We start from the raw sequence: 24,128 nt of genomic DNA on the forward strand, positions 1-24,128 counted from the left end.
CCAGAGTTTTTTCACATATATTGTAATGTTTACATTGCTTCCATGTTATTAGTTTGTTTGTTTGTTCTGTGAGTATTTACGTACCTTTGCGAATTTACCCAAAGGGAATTTCTTTTTGACTTGCGTCATTCGTGGAACCCTATCCCTTTGGCTTTTGGGGTCCCTCTCTCTTTTATTAGAGGCACACAACAAAAAGTACATGTGTTTTCCCTTTCCCTTGTGCCTGTCATTAGCAATGGTTATATTGTGCCCTGTCCTGAATGCCTGTGTTGAAGTTTTCAATCCTGGAGGTTGCATATGGAGTAGTGTGCCCATTCCTGGAGGTTGCATCTGGAGTAGTGTGCCCATTCCTGAAGGTCCCATTTGGAGTAGTGTGACATTTCTAGAGGTTGCATGTGGACCAGTGTGCCCATTCATGGAGGTCCCAATTCTGAAGTAGTGTGCCCATTCCTGGAGGTCCCATCTGGAGTAGTCTGCCCATTCCTGAAGGTCCCATCTGGAGTAGTCTGCCCAATTCTAGAGGTTGCATGTGGACCAGTGTGCCCATTCCCGGAGGTCGCAATTCTGGAGTAGTGTGTCTATTCCTGATGGTGCCATCTAGAGTAGTGTGCCCATTCCTGGCTGCCCCGTCTGGAGTAGCGTGCCCATACCTGGAGATCCCATCGGGAGTAGTATCCCGTTCCTGGAGGTCACATCTGGAGTAGTGTGCCCTTTCCTGGAGGTCCCATCTTGAGTAGTGTGCCCATATCTGGAGGTCCCATCTGGAGTAACATGCCCATTCCTTGAGGTCCTATGTGGAGTAGTCTGCCCATTCCTGGAGGTCCTATGTGGAGTAGTGTGCCCATTCCTGGAGGTCCTGTGTGAAGTAGTGTGCCCATTCCTGGAGGCCCCATGTGGAATAGCGGGCCCATTCCTTGAGGTCCCATCTGGAGTAGTTTGCCCATTCCAGTAGGTTCCATCTGGAGCAGTCTATCCATCTCCTTTAGGTCCCACCTGGAGTTGCATGCCTAGTCCTGGAGGCCTCGCCTGGAGTAGTGTCCCTAGTTTGAGAGGCCCTATCTAGAGTGATTGTGTCCAGTCATGCATGTTCCTTTTGTGGTGATGCCCAGTCCTTGGGGGTTAACTGTGTTGATGCTGCCTAGTCCTGGAGGCTCCATATGGAGAGCATATGTCCAGTCCTGGATTCCCTATCTTGCCAGGTTGAGTCCAGTCCAAATCTGGGTCTGATTGTGTCCCGTCCTGGAGGCCCCATCAGTAGTGGTTGTGTTCAGTCCTGCAGGCTACATCTTCAGACAGAAACCTACAAGATAATAAAGGTTTGTTGGAGACATCCTAGAGATGGTCAGTAAAAATGGGGGTTGATTTAAACCACAGATCCTACGAGAAGAGGATTGAGAAACTAGACATGCACAGGGTCTGGGGAAAGAAGGTGTATGGTGAATATTTTATTGATTTAAATTTCTAAAATAGACAAATGACTGCACCAGAGACAATCATTTGCCATTCATTTATGTTATAGCATCCTATATTTTGATGGTTCTGTGATATTTAATAGATTCTTCTTGTTTTCTCCAGGTTGAAGAAGAGGACACTGCGGATGCTGATCACAGGAGTCTGGGGCAGCCAGAAGGTGTAGAAGACCTGTCACTGGCTCGTAACCGTGCTGGGCAGCTGGCCGCCCGGCTGCGGGTGACGGCACACAAGGTGCTCCGGACGGTTGGGAAGTCTTTAGCCATTGTGCTCCTCGCTCTGGCAGGTAGATTGAGTTCTTCCTCCCAGCCCCTCATAAATTCCCTTCCCTTCTAATCCCTCCTTTATGCAAAGCCCTTTTCATACCCTTCTCATGTTACTTCATTACACTCCCCTTTGCTCTCCTTCCTCCTTTTTCCCTCATCACCCTCTGTCCATCAGTATTGAGAGTATAACTAAGTAGCGAGGCTGAGTCATGGTGTGAGTGTAGGTGGGTGAATCTGCTATGTAAAGCTGAAGCACTGAATAAGAAGATAGGCTGCAGTGGTGACCGAGTGACAGGAAGAAAGTGGACAAGTGAGAGTGAGTGCATAAGTGAAGGCGTGAAGGTTGTCTAGAGAGCAGATGAGTTAAAGGGTGAGTTTTAAAATTATGGAAGTGGCTAAGTTTGCTTGGAGTGTGAATAAATAAACAGGTTGCATGCTTGTGTGACTGACTAAGTGAACTGGTTGGTACTGATTAGAGGTTGCATGAGTGAAGGGGTAAGTGGATAAACAGTGAATAGTGTGGATAAATAGTTAATAGTGAGAATGAATGACTAGGATATAGGTGATAGTTAAAGCTCAGATAGGTGAGGTGGCGAAGTGTGTGTGTGTGAGTGAGGAAGCTGCACTCTCTGCCCTACCATATTTCACTCACATAAAAGAGATCAGTCTTGAAGTCACAAGCCTTTGCTGCAGGCTAGTCTACACTTGTAGACAGGCAAAGGGAACAAGTGTCCTATACTCCTGGAATCTCAGTTTATCAAATGTGTGAGAGTGAAGACTATCGGAGAACCTGAAATAACGAATGAACGAACGAACTACAGGAGGATTCAGGTGGTAGACCTCCATCGTGGCAGGGCAGGCTGAATGGCGGGTAGGACAGGACTGTGACAGTGTTGAATGATGGCGGCTGCAGGGCACGACAATGCAGATGACTGCACGGAACTATAGAGGTGTCAGGGAAGGCTGGTGATATAGAATTAGCAACAAGGAGTTGATAGGACAGAATGGTGGGAGGGCAGGTTGATGGCAGTGTAGGACAGGAAAGTGCAGAATGATGGTGGTGGTGGTACACCAGGACAATGCTGATAACAATACAGGGATAGCACAGAACCATAGAGGTATCAGCCTGTGATAGGGCAGTGGCATGAAGGAAATCAGACCAGATAGTGTAGGGGCAAATTGCTGGAGGTAATTGGGCATTTGGAAGAGGTGTTTGGGTAGAACGAGGTTATGACATCACAATACTGATGACCTAGTAGGTTTCTGATAGGGCGGAGAAGGACAGCGGTAGTGGGACGGAAGCGTGGTGTTGGAGTATGATGATGATTGGACAGGTAGGTGCATGTGTTAGAACCAGATAGTGTTGTAGCGTCATTGTCTTGGCTCCACTAGGGACCTATCAGTGATCACTTGTGTTTACTTGCTCCCCAGGTATCACCCTGCCGTCGGCCTTCTCTGGGGCCTACTACCTCCTGTTCATTGGAATCTGCACCTGGTGGGCATGCCACTTTCCCATCAGCCACCTGGGCTTCAACACCCTGTGTGTGATGGTGGGCTTCTTTGCTGGAGGTCACCTCATCTGTCTCTACTGTTACCAAACTATATTCTTCCAGGAGCTCATCCCCCCTGATTGCCTCTGGGCCAGGTAAGAACCACCATCTTTAAGCCTAACCAAAGCCAAGTGCTCTCAGTCCATAGGTAACACCATTACCTGATGTCAGTCAGTGTGTGTGGGGCCACATTTCAACTGCATTCTTATGTAGATGGGCGATGACCTCACACCGATTCTGGGGGTGGGATATTTCTTACAAACCAATACCTTACCATGCATTTCAGGATGCATGCGTCGGATTGACCGGTTTGAGAGGAACGTTTCATGATCGCACAGCAGTAGGTGATAACACGTGGTTGGAGATAGAACTAATGCAATATGGGTAAACTTGAACATTCTGGACGACATCTATGCTCCAGTAACAAATGTAATTATGCAAAACTGTATTTCATGTAAAGCGCTCTGATACCTCAAGGTCTAGCCACCGCTATATAAACTCTTCAAATAAATAAATGACCAGATTTGTGTAGTAGCCTTTTCAATGAGATTCAGAGGATTTCATTATAACAGAGTTAAAAAGAGTACATTTGGATTACTTACGGACGAACATTTTGTCTAGTTAGTCCTCCATTATATGACTGTATGCGGACTATATTTGAAACAAGAAGTGCAGGTGGTCCAAAGTTTTTCTTAGGCACCTGCCGCCATCACTGGCTAATGCCATGGTGGCTTAATACCAAGGCTGTCTGCGATTGATTCCACATCATTCTTCTTTTTTCCACCACCCAACACTACTGGTCAAATTTCTTGCTGGTTCTTTTTCTTGCCTGCATTCTGCTTTAGTCATTGGTATCCAATTTTTTCTCTCATTTTTCCCCTTTTCTCTGTTTTTCTTTGAGTCCCAATCCAGGCGCAGAAAAAAATCAGATTCACTGTGAATTTTGTGAACTTTTTGTAGTTTTACCATTTTGGTGTTTGTTGTATCATTGGTGCGTTTCATGGTTCATGAAGGTTTGCTTGTACACAAACCACTGAGGACTGATAAATCATCCATGAAATTTCATGCTTCGTGGCATTTACGAGTTAAAAATGAGTCCCCCCATATTTCTTGGAAATTTGTTTACAAAATGTCTTTTCTACAAAATGAAAAGGAACACTGGCCTCGGCCTAAAAGGAGACATATCTGTTTGGATTCTTGGTGGCCGTCACCCTCTCTCAAACAAATGGTACATATGTGCACATACGTGGAAAATATTTTACCGGGGCCTATGAAATATTTAAAACATTTCACGTGTCCCCGGGAAATTCGTTTCCTCATCATAATGATAGTTCCAACCCCCTCTAGAGAGCTTTACCATTGTCCGTTGTTTAACGAGAATTCTTTTTTTTTAAACAATTTTTATTAGCTGCACAGGAAACATAAATATATAAACAAAGCAAAACAAGCAGAACGAGGGAAGAAACAATAAAGAAATGTAAACATAGACAGAATTGACATTAAATCATTAGCAAGTTTAAATTGGAGCCAATCGAACTAAATGTGAGTATCATTGCAGGCATACAACATAAATCAAAATTTATCTGCTAGATTAACATCAGATAATGAGTAACTTTCAGCTAAAAAAAAGACCCCCAGATCTTATCAAATTTAACTAAGGACTTAGTACCCCTGAGCCTGGCCAGAGCCAGTTCCATACAGTGAATTTCGTTAAGCAGTGACCAGCATTCCATTATGTGTGGGGAGTTAGGAGAGATCCAGGCACGAGCAATTATAAGTTTGGCGCACGATAACATAATAGTAATTAAAGCTCTTTGTGGAGTATTCGTAACATTAATATCTAACAAAACTAGCGCTGAATCTAAAGAAAATGTACACCCTAGCTTCAATTTCGTTATGTTCATCGAAAAACGTCCAGAATTCTGATATCATAGGACAAGTATACAGCATATGCACCAGGTCTGCTGCAGCTAACGCACACTTGGGGCATTTAGATCGATCACTGTATGTACTGTTCGAAGCCCATTTGGATATTCTTTCTGGAGTGTGGTAAAGCATGCAAGTTGTTTTAAATTGCTGCAGTCTTAAGCTTGACGAAGAAACAGCTTTGTTAATGTTACGTAGAGATGTATTAATCACTGCCGAAGTAATATTACTCCCCAACATCCTACTCCATTTCTCCGCTAGAGTACTGCAATCAGTGTTTCTATAGGTGTTAAAACACTTATAGCAGCAAATAATTAATGACTTATTTTTCTGCGAGTAAAGGCTGTCCCATATATTAGAATCAGAGATATTCTGAAGTTTCATTTTTCGAATCAGAAAGTCATATATTTGCATATACTTGAACCTTGTAAAGTCTGGGATATTGTAGAGTATTTCAAGTGTTTCGAAGCTCAGAAGCCCTTGTGCACCATACAAATCCCCAAGTGTTTTTATTCCATGCGCCAACCAAATATTAGTTGGTCCATCACTAAATATTCCCGGTAGGCCAGGATTTTCTCATAAAATCAGTTTAGGATGGAAAAAGGTCCCTTTACAGAAAACCTGTAAGTTACGCCAGATTTTAACCAAGTCTCTGGCGGTCTTAAATCGCACCCTTTTGAAATAGTTAGGATCGTTGATCCTCCACAGAAACAATTTAGCATCCAAATTAAACATAAACGTAAGAAAATAAGGTCGATTGTCTGCACCATCCAAATTAATTAAATGTCGTAGGCGTCCTACAAACGTTGCCCAGAAGTATAACTTGAAGTCCAGGAAGTTCAACCCTCCTGCATCTAAAGCCCCTTTTAGGAGAGTCATGGATCTATGAGCTTTGCAGTACCCCCAGATAAAGCTGCTGAAGACTCCATCCAGATTTTAAAAAAAAGAATTGCACAGTGCCAAAGGGATAGACCGGAATAAATAAAGAAATTTGGGTAACATTATCATTCGGATCAAATTAATTCTGCCTATAATATTTAAGGGAAGTTTATGCCATTTTTTTAAAAGAGTTATAGTAGTTTTAACTAAATCGTCATAATTTAATTTAATTATGTCCTTATTATTAGCAGATATCTTAACCCCCAAATATGTTGCCGTCTGACACAATCCCATTTTTGCCCCCCCGGTTTATGATTAGCAATTATTTGTGTTTTATTTAAATTCAATTTATATCCAGAAACGTCCCCGAATCTGCTGGCTTCTGCTGTAATGCCCTGCATCGCGTTTACAATATCAGTTGAATAAATGGCGATGTCATCTGCAGAAGCTGTGAGTTTTAATAAATAAGGGCCAAACTTAAAGGGAATAATACCGGGTTGTAATTGTAATGCATGAAGAAATGGTTCTATTGATAATGCAAACAAAAGAGGTGACCGGGTACACCCCTGACGGGTTCCCCGGGTAATAGAGAAAGAAACTGATGATAAACCTGCATTGCTAATTTTGGCCATAGCATTATCATATAATGATTGCATCCAATTAAAAAATTTACCCCTAAAGCCAAGGCCAGTCATAACTAGCCACAGGTAATCCCACCCCACTCGGTCAAAAGCCTTTTCTGCGTCAAGCATAATCATACCGAGTGGGATGGATTCCTTTTCCACTATATCAAAGGCTGTCACGGCCATGTTAATATGTGCTGTGGTGTCCCTACCCATTCATTACAAACCCATGTTGGTTTGGGCTGACTATTTTAGGTATATGAGGTGCTAAACGGGTGGCCAACACCTTTGCAAATACTTTGGCGTCCGCGTTGACTAACGAAATGGGGTGATAAGAGCCACACTCATCTGGTGGTTTCCCCTTTTTTTTTTTTTTAAACACAATTTTACCTTGTTTCAGGACCCCGGGGCTTTCCCACTATCCATGTTGGAGTTAATTACTTGGTGAAGGAGAGGTATAAGCTCCTCAACACATAGATTATATATCTCTATAGGGATCGTGTCTTCACCGGACGCTTTCCCAGATGGCAAAGAAGAGATTGCGTGTCTAATTTCAAGTTGGCTAATAGGATTAGATAGTTGTTTCAACTCGAGAGAGTCAGGTTTTTCAAGAAAGTGATCCAGATAGTTCTGAGTGGCCGCCACTGTCGGATAAGTTTCTGGAGTATATAATTGTTTGTAAAATATTGCAAAATGTTCTAAAATTTGCGCTGGTTGATCAATTATGATGTTATTGGGGCCCCTCAGATTTTTAATCAAAGTATTAGCTCTCTCGTCAGTTATTTTGTAAGCTAATAACTTTCCAACTTTGTCTCCGCTCTCATATTGTGTCACCTGAAATTTATGTAATTTTATGCTGCTTTTTTCCCAGAAAATAGTTTTTAGGGCCTACTTCAGCCGCCCTAAATGTAATTCCAATTCTGCTGTGTTAGCAGCATGTAGGCGAAGAGCCTCCGACAATAGTAATTCGACTGACAGTATGTCATTAACCAAAGCTTTATCCTTTTTACGGCGCTCGGAATTTTGGTGAAAAAGAAATTGCTGGGTGAACCCCCGGATACTTGCCTTGCAAGAATCCCATACCATAAGGCATGTCGTGGAGTTAAGGTTGAGCTCAATAAAATCTGCAATATGTAACTTAAGTTGTGAAATAAATAAAGTGTTAATAAATAAGTGCCTCGGAGAAGAAAAGGTACGAGGTGTTGTATGATTCTGTTCGGTATCAAAGGATAGTAATATAGGATTGTGATTGGAATTAATTCTAGGACAAAGATCAATAATACTAGTGTTCACTACTCTGTCCGATGCCCAAGCCATGTCAATACGGGAACAGAGCCTATGGGGGGCCGAGTAATATGTATAGCCGGGCGTTGTAGGAAAAACACAGCGCCAAACATCTTTAATGTTGTGTATGCGCCCTAACTCTAGAATAGTTGCCCGGGTTCTTTTTTATCGAGAATTCTATTCATGAAAGACAAACAAAATCTGAATGTTCGAAATCAGCAGCCATTGTTAGTTGCACTTTGCCGAGAACAAGTTAAACAATTTCTCTCTTTTCCTGGGAGAATGTGATTTTTCTAATTAAACAAAAGGTATTTCTTTAAAAGACTGTATTCTTAAGTACATGATGAAGTATTTTCCTAGCTTTTTTTCTACAGACAGGCAACCCTCATAGTCCAGAATATCACTTATTGTTTTGAATAAACAATTCCTTGTTCCAAGTAACCTACCCAGAAATAAAAAAAAAATGCAATATGAAACATAAACTACCGGTAATATGTGTATTATGCTCCTAAAATTACCATCTTGCGGTTCCGCTGATATTTACAAACCATGTCTTGAGGTATACGAGTTAACCAGAAGCCGTTGGGGCAAAATAGAACCATATTACATAGTTACAATGTATCTTATACATAAATAAATGTTCGCATAGATATATTTATCTATACTAATATAATAAAGAGAGAGCCCAAACCTCTGAGGCGGGTAATCTCAGGAACCACAGCACCAATCACAACACCCAATACAGCGTTGGAAAGGGCAGTTGCAGCAGAAGGAGATAGGCTATGCAGATGCCCACCATATACATTTAAAAGGTAAAAGAACCGTGCCAGCAAAGTAGTCTCTTGGGGGCGTGTCTGCGTTGTGCTGTGACCGTGTGCTGGGACGTGACAAACGCTGGGGGCGTGTGGTACGTTCCGCCCTTCATGCCATGTCTCATATCGTGTGCTGTGGGCGTGTGCTGGGGGCGTGGGCGTTTCGCGGGGCGTGGGATTATGGAAAAAAAAGCGAGTGTTGTGCCCAATATTTCATTGTTTTTCTTCTCAGGTTCTGTACATTCCAGCTCTGGGTGTACTTGCCCCGCGCTCCCAGTGACGTGCACCTGCTTTACTGTTTGGAGGTCAGGCATGGGGCTATTCCCAAGGGCCGGAAGGAGCGCAAACAGGGCCCATTGTGCAGGAAATGTAATCTCGCCTTAACTTCCGGTGACCAAGAGTCAAGGGGGGTGGGGTACGCCGCGGACATGCAAAACGGAATTACCTTTTGCATCATGGTAAATGTAGTTTTCAAAGTTGCTGGTTTGTCAAATTTCATGGCCAGTGCCCGTATCCCTATACACGTGTTTCGAAATTCCTTTCTCTTCAGTAGGGAAAAAGTTCATAGGTTCTTGTGCATGCTGCCGTCATCTTATCAGGAATATTACCACTCTCAGCATGCGTCGCGCGCCCAGGAGCTCGTCAGCTCGCGGCTCGTGGGAGCCTTTTCAACAGTCAAGGGGGGTGGGGCACGCCGCGGACATGCACAACGGAATTACCTTTTGCATCATGGTAAATGTAGTTTTCAAAGTTGCTGGTTTGTCAAATTTCATGGCCAGTGCCCGTATCCCTATACACGTGTTTCGAAATTCCTTTCTCTTCAGTAGTGAAAAAGTTCATAGGTTCTTGTGCATGCTGCCGTCATCTTATCAGGAATATTACCACTCTCAGCATGCGTCGCGCGCCCCTGAGCTCGTCAGCTCGCGGCTCGTGGGAGCCTTCCGGTGACGCCTGAAGCGCACACTGGAGATTTTCCACTTCTGTTGCGCACAGGCCTCGCGCCACGCACATCCGGACACAAGGCCCGTCTCCACGGAAATAGCAAGAAAGGGACTATCCCTCCCCCGGGAATATGTGATGATATTCCGCAAACCAACATCCCGCATACCATCATTCTGCAATTTTTATAACGCGGGACTATTACTCCGCAAAGACATCATTTCTAAAACTTTTACAACGCATATGACTTTATCACGCATGCCATTATAACGCAAATGCATGTGTGGTAAAGTCATATACATTGTAAAAGTACATTATTAAAACATCAAATATATGTTTGTATATATGTGTATTTATATATATATATATATATATATATATATATATATATATATATACAGTGAGCAAGGACGTCTTGTCCGAAACGCATCTGTTCGGCATTTTCACCCTGCACTTGAAAGCTCAATAAAGCTGAAAATAACCAAAGACTGGCTCTGGCGTATTACTGTGTCTACGCGCTGGGTTCTGTGCTTGGATCTATGGCACGGCTACCGGCTGGATTGTGATATATATATAGATTCTGTTGGACTGAAGCTTTAAATAAATCTTGTGCCTTTACCTACTTGCTGGATTCGTGTGGTTTTCCTGGGTCGACTTTCAGCGGAGCCTTTGTAAAACTGCTGTTGCTGTGTGTGTATATATATATATATATATATATATATATATATATATATATATATATATATATATATATATATATACACACATTTTTTTAATTTAATTAAAACATTTATTCTTTTAAATTGCATTATTTATATTATTTTTATTTATTATTTTATTTTATTACCCTTTGCACCCTAAAACGAATCCCACCCTGCTCCCTTTAAATACCCCTGCACCCCATAATCATAACTCAACTTCTTAAAATACCCCAACACCCTTAAACACTAACCCATCTTAACCCTATAAATATACCCTGTCCCCCAAAACCCAAACCTAGCCCTGAACCCTATAAATACCCTTGTATCTCAAAACCCAAACCTACCCCTGAACCCTAAAAATACCCCTGTACCCCAAAACCCAAACCTAGCCCTGAACCCTTAAAATACCCCTGTACCCCTGAACCCTAAAAATACCCCTATACCCCAAAACCCAAACCTAGCCCTGAACCCTAAAAATACCCCTGTACCCCAAAACCCATACCTATCCCTAAACCCTAAAACTACCCCTGTACCCCATAACCCAAAACTATATCTGAACCCTTAAAATACCCAAACACCCCAAAACATATACCTCAGTACCCCAAAACATATACCCATACTTACCTTATCCAAACATTAAAAAAACAGGCTTTTACCATTCATCCATTTACAACGAATTTCGTTGTAAATGTATGCGTGGTAAAAGCATATAAAATGTGATGCCATGCGTTATAATGGCATTGCGGGGTCATGGTACTTTCGTTATGAAAGTATGCGGAGTGATGGTATGCGGAAAGAAAGTTGCGGAATAATGGGTGTTTACCCTCCCCCGGTAAGTACATTGGTGGCATGGCGGCCCACATCTCCAGCAACATACTCATATTTTTTCACCACCCATTTGAAAAATGCACAGGTCTCTCTCATTTTTTTATTTAAATTTGTTTTTATTGTTGCAGTGAAGTATTTCAGTACAGAAGAGGCAGATCGCCGGCGTGGCGTCAACATTCAGCCACGCACAGCTATGTGTGCAACGTTTTCTCGCTATATAAAACTGGTATACATAAACATGACTTCGGTGAATCAGTGCATTACAATCATGTAAAGGCTCCCGTAGGCTGGAAGGTGATGGGACGGTATCGCCATAGGGGCGGTGAATAAGATCAGATGGGTATTTCCATGCCGTTACAGCGCCAGATCTAGATCTGCACTGTGCACACTGCAGTGTTACCAGTGACCAGGGGGGTAACGAAACTGTGGGAGGGAAGCACGTAGGCGCTAGCAGGGTCTGAGACGGGGGATAATGGCGGCGGGTGTCGAGGGGGGGGGATGGCCGGATCTGCGAGAGGTTGCCTAGGATATAGGGGGTTATTGGGGTTCGATTCTGGGGTGGCTCACTCAGGTGAAGGCTACTGGTCTTCTCGGGTGGGGGGAGGGGAAGGGTCAGGCGGGTCTCCAGCCTGCGTGGACTGGCGGAAGCTGTGGAGGAGCATGGCCCATTCCATGGAGATGGGAAGCTTGCGCGCGCCTTTGGCTTCTTCCTCCCTTAAAGCGTCTTCCTCCGCTGCCGCCCATTTGTTAACCGCCCCCTGCCAGTGTGCAATGGGGGGACCCTCTGGGGATCGCCAGCGCATGGTTATACATCTATTGGCTAGTAGGAGCGCTAAGGACACGAAGCGCCTATGCACCGGCTCACGTTTAGAGATGTGGAGGATGCCTAATGCACTGGATTCCCAGGTGGCTAGTGTAGTGAGACCCGTGAGTTCCAGTAGTGTGTTGTGCACCCCCTGCCAGAAAGGTTGGAGATTGGGACAGTCCCAAAACATGTGACGGAAGTTCGCAGTTGGGGAACAGCATCTGGGGCACAGGAATGGCGTGGAGGGGTAGTACTTCTGTAATCGCGCTGGGGTGAGGTATGCCCTGTGTAATATATAATATTGAATATTTTTGAAGCGGGCATTTCTAGAAACGCGCTTAGGGGCCTCAAGAGCTTTAGTCCACTCCGAGTCGTGTAGAGCACGGCCTATGTCCTCCTCCCAAGTGGCTCGCAGGGTCGTCAGGGGGGTGAATGAGAGTTCCCGGATGGATTTGTATAGCCATGTGACCAGGTGGCGACCCACCCCCATATGTAGGATAGTGTGTATTACTGGATGCGGGTCTGGCTCGCCATTTTGGAGATTGAAATGGGGTCGGTATCCGTCGAGCAGTTGCCTATACCTGAGGAATTGGCCTGGGGGGAGCCCGTACTCTGCGACCAGGCGGTCCAGCGGTTTCAGCTGACCCTCCTCGAAGAGTGATTCTAGATCTGTGATGCCACAGCGGGACCAGTCGGCGAGTAGTGGGGCTGCAAAGTAGGAGTCCTGCTTGGGGCCGCCTATTAGCGGCAGCAGCGGGGAGTACGGGGGTCTAGCGGGAGACAGCCGGTGAATCCGTAGCATACATCGGCGCGCTATCGTCACCTGGAGGGGGTAAGTGCGTCGCGGCTTGGTGCCCGGGAGGAGCAGACGGGTGAGTTCCGGAGTCACGATTCTACCGGTAGGGGTAACCGTCTCCTGAGGGTAACGGTCCGCCGTCCAGTAGGACAGCCACTGGAGCTGTGCTGCGAGGAAATATGCCTCGAAGGATGGAGCTCCGAGTCCCCCCTGTGTGGTAGGGAGTTGAAGAGTTTTCAGGGCGACTCTGTGGCGGCCTGCCCCCCAGATGAGAGTTCCTAAGAGGGAATCAACGTCGCGGAAGAAGGATCTGGGTGGTATCACCGGCAGGTTTGTGAAATGGTAGAGGAGCCGGGGGAGCATCACCATTTTAGCAAGGGCTATCCGTCCAATCGGGGCCAGTGGCAACCTATTCCAGAAGGCGACCGTCGGGCGCAGATTCTCGAGCACCTTGCGGTGATTGCCCTCAAAGATGTCCGCCGGAGAATGGTATAAGCGGACGCCGAGGTATCGGGGAGCCTCCGCGGACCATGAAAGCCTATGCGGTCCAAGGTCTATGTCTCGGGGGGGTAGGTCCGGGTGTAGGGGGTAAACCGTGGACTTGTCCCAGTTGACTTGTAGACCCGAGGCAGTTGCAAAGTCCGCCAATGTGGCCCCTATGGGGGTTAGGTCCATTTCAATGTCTCGGACATATATGAGGAGATCATCCGCGTACATGGACACACAGTGGGTCCCGTCTGCAAGCGGCACTCCCCAGTCCATCCCCTCCTGACGCAGCCGAACCGCCAGCGGTTCGACCGCTAGCGCGAACAGAAGGGGCGATAGGGGGCAACCTTGTCTTGTGCCTCGTCGGACTGCAAACGCCGGCGAGATACGTTTCCCGATACGAACTCGAGCAGTGAGGCCGGTGTATAGGAGGCGGGTGTATGCCAGGAGCGTCGGGCCGAGATTAAGGCGTCGCAGGACCGAAAATAGGTAGGGCCAGGTGAGGGTGTCAAACGCCTTCTCTAGGTCCATAATGAGGCAGGCAGCGCGGGGAAATCTGTCGCGTACCTGATCTTGGATATGGAAGACTCGGCGGAGGTTCTGGGAGGTATTCCTCCCGGGAACGAAGCCGCATTGGTCGGGGTGGACCAGCGGGCGTATGACCTGCGCATAACGATCAGCTAGGATCTTCCCCAGGATCTTACAATCAGCCGACAGGAGTGTGATAGGTCGGTATGACCCCATGTGAAGCGGATCTCTGTGGGGCTTAAGAAAGGTGACAATCACGGATTCCCGTAGCGACTGGGGTAGTTTCCCCAGGTGGAGTGACGCCCCGAACACCCGTGATAGACGGGGAACTACCAGGGAAGAGAATGTTGCGTAGTATTCTAGTGGGAAGCCGTCCAATCCTGGTGCTTTATTTCGGGACATGGCGCGTATCGCTTGGGTAATGTCCGAGGGGATTATCCTGGAATCTAGTGTGCGCTTGTTGGGATCCGATATCGTGGGCAGCGTCAGAGGGTCCAGAAACTGATCTACGGTAAACGCGGTACAGCATGTCGGGGCATCGTATACTCGTGTATAATGGCTTTGGAATGCTAGGAGAATCTCCGCTTGCGATTGCACCAGTACACCCTCCGGGTTGAGAATGTCCGTGATCGGCTTGATTTCGGTGTCTTGCTTCGCCATCCAGGCCAGAAGAGCCCCGGTTTTGTCTCTGTCTTTGTGCACCCGAGAGGCGTATGCCCTGAAGTTATACTTACGGAGGTCAGCGCAGGCAGTTTGGTATTCCGTTTTGGCCTCTGCCGTAAGCACGGCGTTTTCCTCCGAGTCATCAGGCCGTTTAGTGAGAGCAGCTAGAGTTTGTTCCGTCTGTAAGAGCGACCGTTCTAAGGTGCGGCGGACCCCCACTATCTGTTTGATGCATTCTCCCCTCGCTACCACTTTATACGCGTCCCACTCCACTAGTACCGATGACGCTGTGTTCTCGTTGTGCATAAAGTAGTCGCTTATGCTGGTTTTGTGCGCGTCCCTGAAGACCGGGTCCGTTAGGCAGTCTCTAGGGAGGCGCCAGGTAGGGACCGGTGGATGCGGGGGGCGCCAGGCAAGCCGCAGTATGTGGGCATCATGATCTGAGAGGATCCGTCCCAGATAATCTGTAGACGTAACCTTAGGGAGGATCGTAGCAGAGCAGAGGAAACGGTCTAGGCGGACCCGAAGATTGTGCGGAATCGAGTGGAAGGAGTAGATGCGAGCCAGTGGGTGTAGGTGTCGCCATGCATCAGTGAGCGCCCAGTGTGTGGTCCATGCCCTGAAGAGGGCCGCCTGCCGAGGGGCCGGGGAGTGCGTGGGGGGAGGGTGTGAACGGTCCAGTGAGGGGTCTAGTGTGCAGTTAAAGTCGCCTCCCAGCATCCACGGGATAGTGGTGAACTGGGCCAGGACGCCCGTAAGGTGATCCCAAAACCGGTCCTGATCTGTATTAGGGGCGTATATGCTGCCCAGTAGTACCCCTTGCCCATCAAGAATTCCCTCCAGTAGCGCGTATCTGCCCTTCCTATCTACTACTCGCCGGAGCGCCCGGAAGGGAGTACCAGGCCTCACCCTGATTAATGCGCCGCGTGCGAACGCTGAGTATTGTGTGGCGCAGATGGTCACTCGCCATTTGGCTTGTAGGCGAATGAGTTCAGTAGCGTTAATGTGCGTCTCTTGTAAGAACGCTATGTTGGCCGACATGCGCCGTATGTAGGAGTATACAGAATAGCGCTTGCTGGGTGTGTGTAGACCCCGTACATTTAGTGTAAGGATACTAATGTCAGAGTGGGGGATAGCCATTGCTAGGGTGATGTGGTTGGGGGAGGGGCCCCTCTACAGTTCCCGCGTGTCGCCTATGTGTGTGTGTCGTGTATGCTCCTGCGCGCCAAGCTTCCTTAAACATGGGGGGGGAACTGGGGATGTGAACAGGAACTAGAACTTCGGGTGGGTAACTGTCCCAATACTGAGGATACGTCACTGGGGGTGGCATATCCAAACTAATGTCCCACTAGGGGAGAAAGTCAACAGTAATTTGCGGGGGTGGCAGCATGTGTCTTCGCTGGGCCTGTGCGCGAGTCGGGCTCTAGTAGGAGAAATATCTATCGCTCGCTGGCGCGTACAATTATCTAGTAGGTCAGTCTAGGCTTCTAGACATCGCGCATCATCACAGGCAATCAAGAAAAGGATATGTCAGGTGACAGTTCAGTTGTTCACGAGGAAATGACAGGATGGCTGGTGAGGGCAGCGTCCAGAGTTCGTGCCACAGCAAGGGGGGAGGAGATCGGGCCAAATCCCGACATGGTCCCATCGCTGTCTCGATCTTTCTCCGGGGTGAATAGGTGTGGCTGACCTTCCAAGTCCGAAGCAGGGGGTGACGAATGCAGTTCAGTGACCGCCCGCAGGGCGTCTCGTCGTTCCTGCATGATTTGGGTGAGATCAGGTGAGCCCGCTGGGGAGGACGCCTGGCCCTTGGGGTGGCCAGATCGCTCATGGTTAGCGCCACGTCTCCTGAACCGTCTGGAGTCATTATTGTGTGCCTTCCGGGGTCCGGGCTTAGGGAGCAGCGGGCAGTGAAATTCGGTCCAGTCCTGCGCGTCTGCCGCCGTGTCGAAGAAGAGGGCTTTCCCCTTGTGGATCACCTTGAGGCGGGCAGGGAACAGCAGGGAATATTGAAGTTCGTTTGCGCGGAGGCGCCTCTTGACTTCTAGAAACGTGGATCGACGTTGTTGAATCTCCCTGGCATAGTCTGGGAACACCATAACGTGTTGGTCCTCCACCTGCAGGGGGCCCGCCGTCCGGGCCGCACGAAGCACCGCATCACGGTCCCGGAAGTGCAGGAATTTGGCCAACATAGGTCGCGGGGGAAGACCAGCTTTGGGTGCCCGGGCCGGGACCCTGTGTGCCCTCTCGATGGAGAAGTACGGCGAACGGTCACAGTCCGGGGTGAATGATTTAGTCCAGGATTCCATGTAGGTCAGAGGGTCTGAGTTTTCTATCCCCTCCGGCAGGCCCAGGACGCGAATGTTGCAGCGTCTCGAGCGTCCTTCCAAATCCACCGTGCGTTCCTCCAGGGTCGCCACGCGGCGTAGGATCTCCTGCATATCCGCTGCCTGCGATTGCACTGTTGGTTGCAATTCAGTCACGATCCGCTCACCCTCCCTCACTCTGTCTGCCAGTTTACGGTGCTCATCCCGGATCAGGCTAATGTCTGTTGTCAGGGTGCCTAATCTCTCCTCCATCGATAGGCGAGACATTTCTATTGCTGCCAGCACCTGGTCCAGTTTTGCTGATAGCGTAGGGTCGGCTTGCGATGTGTTGGATTGTGCCCACGCTCTCGTCTGGGGCATCTTCTCGACAGCTGTTTCTGGGACTGCCGTCCCCTGGGTGTTCCTCGGCTTCCCCATGGGTGCTGCTGAGGAGAGGAGGGGGGGTTTTTCCCACGGTTGTCTTGTGTCCTGCGGGTGGTAGGTCGTCGCCACGCGGTATCGGTGGGTGAGTGGGTCACCACTCCGAGTCCTCCGGGTCCAAGGCGAGGCTCGTTTCACCCTGGGGGGGCCACCACCAGGGGCGTCGAGGATGGTATGCGGTTACCGGGCCGGTGGATTCGATCGTGTGGGGGCCACTGCACCTCACAGGGCGGGGTCCAGTGCCCACGCTGACCGGCAGGGTAAGGTCGGGTGGCGTGAGCTGGGGGAGGCGCAGACAATGTCTCCGATGCAAATGGGATGCTCTCGTCCCCAGAGCGGGACTCGTGGCTGTTCCTGGTGTTAGGCCTGCTCAGTCTAGGGTGCTCTGGTCGGGTGACAGCGTGCTCTGTGGCTGTCCTCGTGGGTGGGTGCGAAGAGGGGGCCACCGGGGTGCAGGCCTGAGGTCCTCGGGGAGCAGGAGGGGAAATGGCAGTACTGCACTCACCGACGGCAGTGGCGGGGCCTCCAGAGCGCTCAGCTCCGTGCGAGTGGCGGTCCTCCTGTAGTCCGCGGTGGCAAGCTGTCTGGGTTTGAGGGCCGGTCAGGCTCCCGGTAGGGACACAGCCTCGGGGCGTCGGGGCTCCGGGGTGGCGGCCGCTCCGTTCGGTGTTCCAGCTCTTGCAGGGGTGGCTCCCTCACTTCGCTGTGCGTTCGGGTAGGCGGTATCCCGATGTTGGCAGGCTTCTCCAGTGCCACCCGGGCTCTAAGTGGGGCTCCCCACCGGCCCGGGGTGTCAGAGGTGGCTCGTCAGGGCCGGTAGCGCCCGGCGCCAGGAGGTCGTGGGAGCGCCCTGTCCCTCACTGATGTATATTGCAGAGTCAGTGTCCGGCCGGCTGGTGCAGGTGGTATCGGCCCAGGGGGGGGCCAGGTTCGTAGCGTTCCCGGCGCCTAGGCCTCCGTGGGCGCCATGTTAGGGTCAGGCACTCGGGCTCTCCACCCAGCTCCCAGCGCAAACTGTTCCGGATCCCTCTGTCCGGTGGCTATGTGGGCTGCGCACCCCTGCAGGGCCTCGTATAGGTGGGGGGGGGGTCCCGCCAGGCATCGGTGTCGGGGCTCCGGGGGGGGGGGGGGGGGGAACTCACCGCCCTCGAGGAGTGTTGCGGGCCCCCGGAGGCACAGCCCCGCTCTGGCGGCACTTCCGCCGGCCTCTCGTGGTCCGCTGTGGCGGGTCGGTCGATATCACGGCCTGATCAGGCCTCCGATGCAGTGAAAGCGCCGGGGTTGCGGAGCCTTGGTGCAGGCGGCCGCCATCTTGCGCACCGGAGGTGTAGAGGTGGACCTGAGCGTCGTCCAAGGTGGACCCTCGAGGGTCGGACCCACAGTTTCCCCGGGATTCCTCACTGCCGTCAGCTGGCAGTATCTTCTGCGGCCGTCGCTGAAGGTGTCGGCTCTTAGCGGGTTCCGCGCCCGGGAGACGGGGCTGCGCCCGCCATTTTCAGATCGGCGCTCGGCTTCGGTAGAAGACTCTCCAGGGCGCGCTGTCCGTCAGCTGCTCCTGTAGGTCGCTTGGGGGATGCCCCAGGTCAGCATAGATGACATGCGTGGAAGTTGAGGCTCCCGGCGATCACAGGTAATGGGCAGGATGCTAGCCCGATCGCGGAGCCTCAGCAAGACACAGCCGCCATCGTGGCTTGCTTAGCCACGCCCCCCCACAGGTCTCTCTCATTGATGGCCAGCACCGACATACACTTTTAGACACACCTCCCGCCACAAGTTCTAGAACTGCGAACTTTAGAGCTGGGGAGATATGTTCGAATCTCGGCATCAGCTCAACATCCTGTGATTCCAGGCAAATCGCTTTGTCTCCCTGTGCCTACCACAAATGAATGTGTTCTTCTGTAATGTAAATTGTGCTCATGCCATGTTGTCGAGTTCGCGCTATATAATATTGCAAGGAAAAATAAAGTAGGGAAACTCGAGTTTACACACTACTGAACGGGCACTCTTAAGTGCATCAGCAGTGCACTGTGAATCGGAGCGTTTCACAGGCCTGTCACAGATAAGAAATGCTATCAAAACGAAATCCTACAAAACAATATACGCCTGGCCGGCAGCAATTCATACCCGGACAACGTCGGGACGGGCTGCTAGTACAATTAATAAAGATATAGGCTTGTGTGTGTGTGTATATAGGAAGGAGTGTGGTTGTGTGCACGCTAATTAAGCATAGATAAATAAGAGTTAGCTATGAGGTTTAGAATGCAGCTAGAGGCACAAGGTTGTGTTCACATATTTCCTGTAAGACCGAGCAGGCAGATGCTATTCAGAGCAGGAGATAGCGGGAAACAGCCCTCATGACAAAAGCATGTAATGCGTGATAATCTGCACCTGAGCCTAGCTTGTGCTGAATCTGACCACAGGAGTGGCAGTACTATACAGATAAGTTATGGTATGTTATTAGCATGGTATCACACTGCTCAGCACACCTTGTTGCAGAATCACTGTGCTTGAAGTGTATTTTTTTTCACCAAGTTTGTGGGGGGGTCCGGCACGTCATCTTATCTGGTAAGAGCATTGTTTAAGATCCTGCAAGATGGAATCTGAGTTGGGGCTAGTAAAACAGACTGGTTTATTAAAGTACATGCATGAACCAGAAGCTAATTTGGTTCCATTCTCTGAATGATTAGTAGGTTGAAGGTGATCTTCATCTCCAAGACAATAAACTCTCCAAACACTATCCTTTTCACATAGAACCTCTTTTCTGAGCCCAGGAGGAGGCCAGATGAGAATCTGATCGCTTATAACACGACCTTAGCATAACTAGCAAGACTGATCACTGGGTTAATGCGTTGCTATTTAGATCTGAACTGAACTTGCACATCAAAGGTTTGAATCTAAGCAGGCCAACTCAGGGTTTCAGCCTTCTACTAGATATTTCTATTAGAAATGTTCTAAAAGACGTCAACACTCACAATGGTTTAGAGTGCATTATATATACACATATCCATCACTCCTTGGCCTTCCTTGATTCAAATATTTAATCGTGTAAAGTTCTGATGTAACTTTACCTTATATGTAAAGTTTGAGGACATCCATCAAGGCACCGAGAAGGAAGAAGCCAAACATGAAACCAACCAGAGTCATACACTGTTGTGTGGCTGCATTGGGTTTATGTACTGTTTAAGATGATTTTCTGTTTACAACACCTCTGCCTTTGTGTTTTTTATTTATTTTTTGGCAGTTTCATACTGAGAAGTGAAATTGTAATTTGCAGTGTATCTTGATCCCTTTGCTGTGTGTCAAGGAATGATAAACAACAAATACACAAATCCCTTTTCCTTGTTTTATAAGGAAATAAATCTCACGTGGTCTTATTCTATTCTAAAGCTGTTACATTCATCACTGGTGTGGTAAGGCGAGAGGAGAGCAGGACGGATCGTGGAGAGCACCAGATGAGATACCTCACAAGATTGGGGAGTCTACAAAGCAAAAGACAGTACAATCTTTGTAGACTCCCCAATCTTGTGAGGTATCTCATCTGGTGCTCTCCACGATCCGTCCTGCTCTCCTCTCGCCTTACCACACCGGTGATGAATGTAACAGCTTTAGAATAGAATAAGACCACGTGAGATTTATTTCCTTATAAAACAAGGAAAAGGAATTTGTGTATTTGTTGACTATAAACCCATTCCCTTTTCTTAAAAAGGGTTTCTCCCAACATTTTTTGATCCTCAAGGAATGGTAAAGTCACAACGGGCAGGAGGGACCAAGGTAATTTCAAGGCAACTAGAATGCCTGGTTGCAGTAAGCAAAGTCCAAACCAAACTTAGATTAAACACTTGGTTCAATTCTGGGTATTATCGCTGCTACTGAAGGCACTACTCGCTACCGATGAAACGCTGCTCAGGCACGCTCACAGAAAAACTGTAAAATCGTTGAACTTTTTAAAAATGTATGTGTGAATTGAGGTTACAAATTTACCTTATTTTTAAAATCCAACCCCTCGCGGCGCACAGGGCGGCTGCTCCTTCAACACCAGCTGATCCCCCTCACTCCCCTCCTTGCAGCCAATCACGTTGTGTAAGGGCGGAACTCGGGGCGGGGCCAGGAGTCTTAAGCAACTGTAGCGCGGGAATCTTCCCTTAGGCACTACTCGCTACCGATCGAAACGCTGCTCAGGCACGCTCACAGAAGAACTGTAAAATCGAGGAACTCTTTAAAAATGTATGTGTGAATTGATGTTACGAATTTACCTTATTTTTAAAATCCAACCCCTTGCCGTGCACAGGGCGGCTGCTCCTTCAACCCCAGCTGATCCCCCCCTCACTCCTCTCCTTGCAGCCAATCACGTTGTGTATGGGCGGAACTCGGAGCGGGGCCAGAATACTTATGCAGCTCGCTGCGCGGAGCTGACGCGCACCAAAGGCAAGCCCGTCTGCGCCCGTCTGCTCCCCTCCGGGACCAGGGGCCAGCCATTATGTCTGCCACTTCACCTATTCCTCTGATTCCCTCAAAAAGCTGCACTCAAGTCCACACCGCCTTCCCCACAAAATTTGCAGCTGGGCCACTAAGATTGAAATATACACGGAACGGAGTTCCTTTCCTGAACTACCTCTCAACTCAACTTCACCACTCAAAACACACCCAGGCCATTTCAATCCTACCTCCCACCCCTAGCTATTTCTTACCTCAACACCCGCTCCCTTGTCAAACACCAACTGGACATTTTCCTTCTCCTGGTCACAGATAAGCCAGACATTCTCTTACTGAACGAAACCTGGCTGACACCCGACTCCTCCCCAGACATTCTGGCATCACTTCCCCCAGACTACTACAACGTTCATGCCGATCGCCTCCTCAGCAAACCTGGAGGGTTCGCAGCTATTATACACTCCAAACTCAAAGTTAATGTCTTGACCTGTCTCTACCTCCCGGAGTCGGAGAACCTAGTAATTAAACTGGAATCCCTTTGCGACACCTTTGTCTACGTACTAGTATACGGGCCCCCGAGCCATATGCCATCGTTCCCCCTTTCCCTAAGCGAACAGATCGCAAACCTGGTCATCAACCACACCAAAGTACTGCTTATAGGCAACTTTAAATACTGGTTCAAAGACCCCCACAAAGGCCCACATTCTACTGAACTAACCGACCTCCTCACCAACCTGAACTTCACTCAACAGGTATCCTTGCCAACCCATCTCAAAGGGCACATCCTTGATCAAATCTGGACTAACTCCCTGACTGTAACTGCCCCCGTCACACTCCCTTGCCTATGGTCCGATCACTACTTAATTAAATTCACGTTAGCCCACTCGACCATCAGGAAACCCCGACGGTCATCGGTGGCTTGGCTAGGAAATGGAACGCCTTAGATAAAAATGAATTTCTGGAGACAATGACTAGTACTGTCCCGTCCCCTCACCCTGACATCAACATATTTGAAGCAAACTTCTCTAGCTGGCTGCCAGCAGCAAGTGATACACATGCCCCCCTTAAGAAAGTCAAACTTGCGCGCCGCGCAGATGCCCAGAGATGGTTCTCCGTTGAACTTAAATCTCAGAAACTGACCCTATGCCAACTTGAGCGACAATGGCGACACAACTATGCCCCAGATACAAAGCTCCGGTTTATCACAGCCCGGAAAGAATACATGAAGGCCATTCTTTCTGCTAAAGCCACCCATATCTCCTCACGCATTCTTAACTCAAACAACAGTTCCAAAGAGATCTTCACTATCATGAACGAACTGACCAACCCAGACAGAATCCTCCCTTAGGCCACTCCCACCCAAACTCTCTGCGACTCACTCAATGACTACTTCATTGATAAAATTTCGTCCATCAAAGCTAGTATCCTCAAACACCCCAATATGATCTCCCCTGCTCCCCACAAAAACAAATGCACAATCAACAGTTTTCCCACCATTAGCCCGGAGACCTTTCTAGAGCTCCTTGCTAAGGTCAAATCTGGTGCCCCCACTGACAGCTGCCCTCCTCACATATTAAAATACTGCTTCTCCGCTCCCCCAGACCCTGCCCTTACCCTCCTTAACAACTCTCTATTATCTGGTCAAGTCCCTACAGCCTTTAAGGAGGCTACCATAGTTCCTCTCCTGAAAAAACCTGGAGCCGACCCCACCTGCATATCTAACTACTGCCCCATCTCCTTTCTCACCTTTTTAGCGAAAGTGTTAGAGGCACACGTAGCCAGATGCCTATCTAATTTCCTGGAAGAGTCCAACTACCTTGAGCTCCATCAGGCAGGGTTCCGGCCTGCACACTCGACTGAAACCGTTATATTAGCCGTACTGGACACACTTCGTGACTGCGCCGACAACAGCTCCCCGCAGGCCCTGGTACTCTTGGACCTCATTGCCGCGTTCGACACGGTCGACCATACTATTTTCGACGACCGTGTCAGACAAGCTGGCATTCAAGGAACAGCGACCAGCTGGCTTAGCTCCTTCCTGGAGAACAGATCTCAGGCCGTCCGCCTTAATAAGATGGTAGTCACCAAACAGAGTATCACCTGCGGTGTCCCACAGGGCTCCTTCTTTGTCCCCCCATTGTTCAATCTTTATATTCTCCCCCTGATTCAGTCCCTCAGAGACAGGAAGGTGACAGTCTTCAACTACGCAAACAACTTGCAACGGGTCTTCACGATAGACAGCACTGAGAGCTCGATTACCGACTTCCAGACCACCATGAGGCACATCCAACTTTGGATAGACCAAAACCACCTTAAGCTAAACCCTGGTAAGACTGAGCTGGTACTTACAGGAGACAGTCACAAGTTCTGGGGCCTGCACTACTGGCCTCCCGA

The 24,128-nt window shown here is 48.7% G+C and overlaps 1 protein-coding gene across 2 annotated transcripts in view; it reads left to right on the forward strand.

Annotated features, from left to right (window-relative positions):
- PIEZO1 (piezo type mechanosensitive ion channel component 1 (Er blood group)) overlaps positions 1–24,128 on the forward strand; it is a 901,942-nt gene that overhangs the window by 495,441 nt on the left and 382,373 nt on the right. For both annotated transcript variants that reach the window (XM_086945809.1, XM_086945810.1), the window contains exons 6-7: positions 1,576–1,756; positions 3,168–3,381. In XM_086945809.1, the coding sequence (XP_086801935.1) occupies positions 1,576–1,756; positions 3,168–3,381 (395 nt within the window). The remainder of the gene's footprint in view (positions 1–1,575; positions 1,757–3,167; positions 3,382–24,128) is intronic.

This window comes from Lissotriton vulgaris, chromosome 12, assembly GCF_964263255.1.
Source record: "Lissotriton vulgaris chromosome 12, aLisVul1.2, whole genome shotgun sequence".
Taxonomy (NCBI): Eukaryota; Metazoa; Chordata; class Amphibia; order Caudata; family Salamandridae; genus Lissotriton; species Lissotriton vulgaris.